This window comes from Branchiostoma belcheri, unplaced genomic scaffold, assembly GCF_001625305.1.
Source record: "Branchiostoma belcheri isolate BF01 breed outbred unplaced genomic scaffold, Haploidv18h27 scaffold641, whole genome shotgun sequence".
Taxonomy (NCBI): Eukaryota; Metazoa; Chordata; class Leptocardii; order Amphioxiformes; family Branchiostomatidae; genus Branchiostoma; species Branchiostoma belcheri.
The window spans coordinates 1-4,163 of record NW_017804289.1 but is presented as its reverse complement, the minus strand read 5'-3'; the positions used below and the strand labels follow the sequence as shown (position 1 = coordinate 4,163).

At 38.3% G+C, this 4,163-nt stretch overlaps 1 protein-coding gene across 1 annotated transcript in view; it reads left to right on the top strand.

Annotated features, from left to right (window-relative positions):
• The window catches only part of LOC109483468 (angiotensin-converting enzyme-like), a 9,317-nt gene extending 6,004 nt beyond the window's left edge, over positions 1-3,313 (top strand). The window contains exons 3-4 of the mRNA XM_019786503.1: positions 2,008-2,097; positions 3,018-3,313. Coding sequence (XP_019642062.1) covers positions 2,008-2,097; positions 3,018-3,294 — 367 coding nt within the window. The 3' untranslated portion in view covers positions 3,295-3,313. The remainder of the gene's footprint in view (positions 1-2,007; positions 2,098-3,017) is intronic.
• The last annotated feature ends 850 nt before the right edge of the window (positions 3,314-4,163 follow it).

Here is a 4,163-nt window from a genome sequence, read left to right as displayed (position 1 = left end):
CAGACGTTATACTAGTAGTATGGATGTCGGTCGGACAAGTTCGTTTAGCAGTGCGTGACGAGCTAAAGATTGTAAATTATGACTCAAAATCAACTATCGCGTTGTATCCATATGCATGTATCACATTCTGGGAAGCAGGTACATTTTGTAACTGGTTAATGTCGATCTGAATAAATTTTCAAGTCTCAAGGTTCGCCTCTTTAACTTAAGAAGACAGCCATAAGACCACTAGGTTTGAACCAGGAGACTATAAGGTTTCCTCAAGGCGGTGGACTCTACGTGTCTATTGGCACAGAAGTGAACTCAGGCTGTGAAAAGAGACGGTTAAGTTTGTTTCTTTAGACATTATCACATGAACCAAAATGTGCATTTTTGGATAGAAAAAAACACAAAATATCATTTTTATTCAGAAAATCCAAGTCATCACCATTTAATAGGCAGAGATTCGTGGCAGTTGTTAACTTACATGTTTGTACCGAATTTCAGCAAATGTGCTTCATTTATCATGGCACAGGTGTCAGAAATCTACATTTTTAGCTAAAAACACCCAAATAATGCGAAAAAATTGCAAACAAAATGAGCTGCCATTATATCTATACTCAGATACTTCACTCAACATCGTCAGGAAACAGGCATTCCCCCACAGGTATCCCTCTATTGCTATTTATGAAACCGTATAGAAGTCTTATCCTCTGCGTTGCTAGGGAGATGTATTTTCCTTAGCAACGGTTACCATGGAAACATGGTATGAATTTCTGAGGCCCTGAAAATGGACAATTTTCCACCGATAAAAGTTTTCTTCACGTTTTACTTATGGTATGCACTACATTTTACTGGGAAAGCAGCCCAGTGCCTCCTTAGCAACGGCCCTAGCAACGGCTTCCCCACAGAAGGCCTGTGGGAATAGAACTTTTAGATACTCATATCTCCAGATTGGATTGATGGATTTTTACGATTTAAAGCTTAAAATGTAGGGAAAAGTGTAACAAATCAGATGAATTCATGACCTAGGCTTAAAAATGCAATCTGTATATTTGACAGGTTTTGAAAAGTAAATATTCCATTTTTTTACCAATTTTTACCGAAAAATCGAATTTCAAAAGCTCGTAACTTCTCTTAGAAATGACATATTGGAACAAAATTGACATTTTTGTAATCCTTTGTTCCTGTTTTATCTGGCCACCAAGTACCGTTGGAAAATATCCATATTTGATTATTTGACACTCCCATTTGCATTATAAGTAGGAAAGGAAATGGTCCCCATGGGGTCAAAGTTCAAGGTCAGATAGCAAGGTCAAAGCTGGGCACTCAACATGGTTATCATACATTTTCAAAAAGCTTGTGGGGAGGACTATCACATGAAGGCATTCGCGTTTTGTCCCTTGATTTGGTAACAAAATCTTGTCTGGCCCATGGACTATTTATATATCTACATATTTTTGGCATTGTGGGAATCATTACATGTAAAGATATATTCAAATCTGTCTATAGCATCGAGACTCTTGAAATCTGTAGTACTTGATTCAGGAAATGTAAATACATGTAGCCTATTGTGGGGACCTTTACATGTAAAGATATATTAAAATCTGTCTCCAACATCGAGACTCTTTAAATCTGTTGTACTTGATTCGAGAAATGAAAATAGCTTGTTACGTATAACATTATACGCATTTGGTACATTCCATAACGAAGTGAAATTCATTTTCTATATGCTTTGGACAAAATGGACAGAACCTTTGGTCAAAACATTGTAATATCTACCTGTTTCAATATTCCATTTATGACTACTGATTCTTTATTGAGTTATTGCTTTACGAATTTCAAAGTTATCTATATCACAAACGTATTTTTCTTGTTCATAACAGTTTTTTATTTGTTAAAAAACGGTTTAGAATTATTTCTAATGCAACTAAACCACTCTTAGACTTGTATATGTGTGTCTTGTAGCCGATGGTTATGTAGCACTCTTGATTTAAGATTTATTTTGATTATTTTGATATCAATCAGGTTCACTCCAGCAGCATACTCAGAAGACCTGAGGAGGCAGTTCTGGCTGATGTCGCTAGACGGCACTCCGGAGGATTCTAACGATCTCAGGTAATATGTGATTTTGTTACGATCCCACAAATTATCCGTTATTCTTTATACTGGGGCCACACCGACTTAATTTTATGGATGACATTCGCGTGCGCATTATTGGTTTTCGCTTGTTCTAAAAAAAATAAAAAGATCACGTCCTCCAAGGCTCTGGTCTTCTGGTCTGGATCTAGGCCTGGGTAGTCCATGGTAGCTAGCGACAATACGGAATACGGAGCAGGTGGTAACTCTGGAGGATGGCACCCAGGCTACCGAAGCTCCACAACTCAAGAACCCAGAACATACGTTCAGTGCCGATCAATAAATTCCGCTAAAAATTCAGCAAAAAAAGCCAGCATGCACTGCCGCAAATTCACAATACCAGCTTTGTATTCCTGTGGTTTAGTAGCATTTTTATTTTTGACCGGAATTTTTTTATTCTCCCGCGTGCACTAGTTTGAGGGTCTTCAGGGGATGTCATCCATAAGATTAAGTCGGCGTGGCCTGATAGAGAAGTGACTTTGAATAGAGCAGCTGGTGTCACAACAAAGAAGTTATATGGACTCTAACCTCCTGTGTGAGCACATGTTGACAACACATAGGCATATTCTAGACGGACTGTTTCATAACATTCATTTGTGTCAGCCTTTCTCATGTTTACAGTACATTTATCAAAATACATTCTTAGATTATGTAGCAACCATAGTAAAAAGTTGAACTTTATTCCAACACACAGTTTACAGAGTCACGTATCAGTAAAGTCTCGTGTGAATAAGGTCATGTGTTTGTAAACCGTAGTTCTTGCGAGATCACGTTGTGAATTCGAAGTGATCGGTCAGTATCCTGATGAAGGCGACAGTGGTCGCTGAAAATTTGATCTCTCTGTAAACTGTGTGTTGGAATAAAGTTCAACTTTTTACTAAAAATACATTCTTATCCAGACAAATGTCCAAGCTCACAAACGACATCGAAAGTCTGTACAGCACGGGCAAGGCATGTCGGGAGGAGAATGAGAACGAGGTTTGCCACCCTCTCGAACCTGACCTCGAACACATCTTCGCGACATCACGTGACTATGACGAACTGCGGTGGGCGTGGCTCGGTTTCCGCGACGCGGTTGGTCCAGCTATGAGAGAGAAATTCGCGCGATTGGTCGAACTGAAAAACAGCGGAGCACAAGAACATGGTGAGAAAAAATATACTTTTGATGAAGGTTAGACATCTAGGTAATGAGATACACAGGGAAATTGTTACTCAAGCAACTGGATAGGGTTTAAAAACTGCACGTTTCAAGTAGCTCAAACACATTCATATATATAATATGGGACAGGAGTTTAAATCCCTTCTGCCATAAAATTGCAACATGATGTAACCCAACACCAGTCACCATGGTGATAGACGTCTGGTTCAGGTCACAGATCTTATTGTTTAGGAGGAGAAGAAGAGGAAAAAGAAAGAGCAAACTAGAAAGGCCAATATTTGACTTTGGAGCAAATACAGCGATGGGTTCACCACATTTTACGACATGGCAGGGAAAGAATGAGAAACACAAGGGAAAACAATGATTTACATTGATATAACTATAATATGAAGTAAAATACAACTAAAACAACAGTTGGATAGCTATTCCCTACTTTATTGGTTAGGATTTTTAATTGCATAATGCAAACTGTTGATTTTCAAAATAACTAGAAAGGCCAATATTTGCTTTGGAGCAAATACAGCGATGGGTTCACCACATTTTACGACATGGCAGGGAAAGAATGAGAAACACAAGGGAAAACAATGATTTACATTGATATAACTATAATATGAAGTAACATACAACTAAAACAACAGTTGGATAGCTATTCCCTACTTTATTGGTTAGGATTTTTAATTGCATAATGCAAACAGTTGATTTCTAAAAAAAAAAAAACGTCCATGCCCGGCATTCCAATGCTGGAGCAGGAAAGCTTGAAATACCTACCAAAACACTTGAATACAGACATACTGTCAGTATGGAAATGCTTCTGTGCAGGTGTTAATCAAGTTAAATCCCAACAGCCAATCAGCAAGAAATGACTCTGTGCAGGTGGAAATGCTCT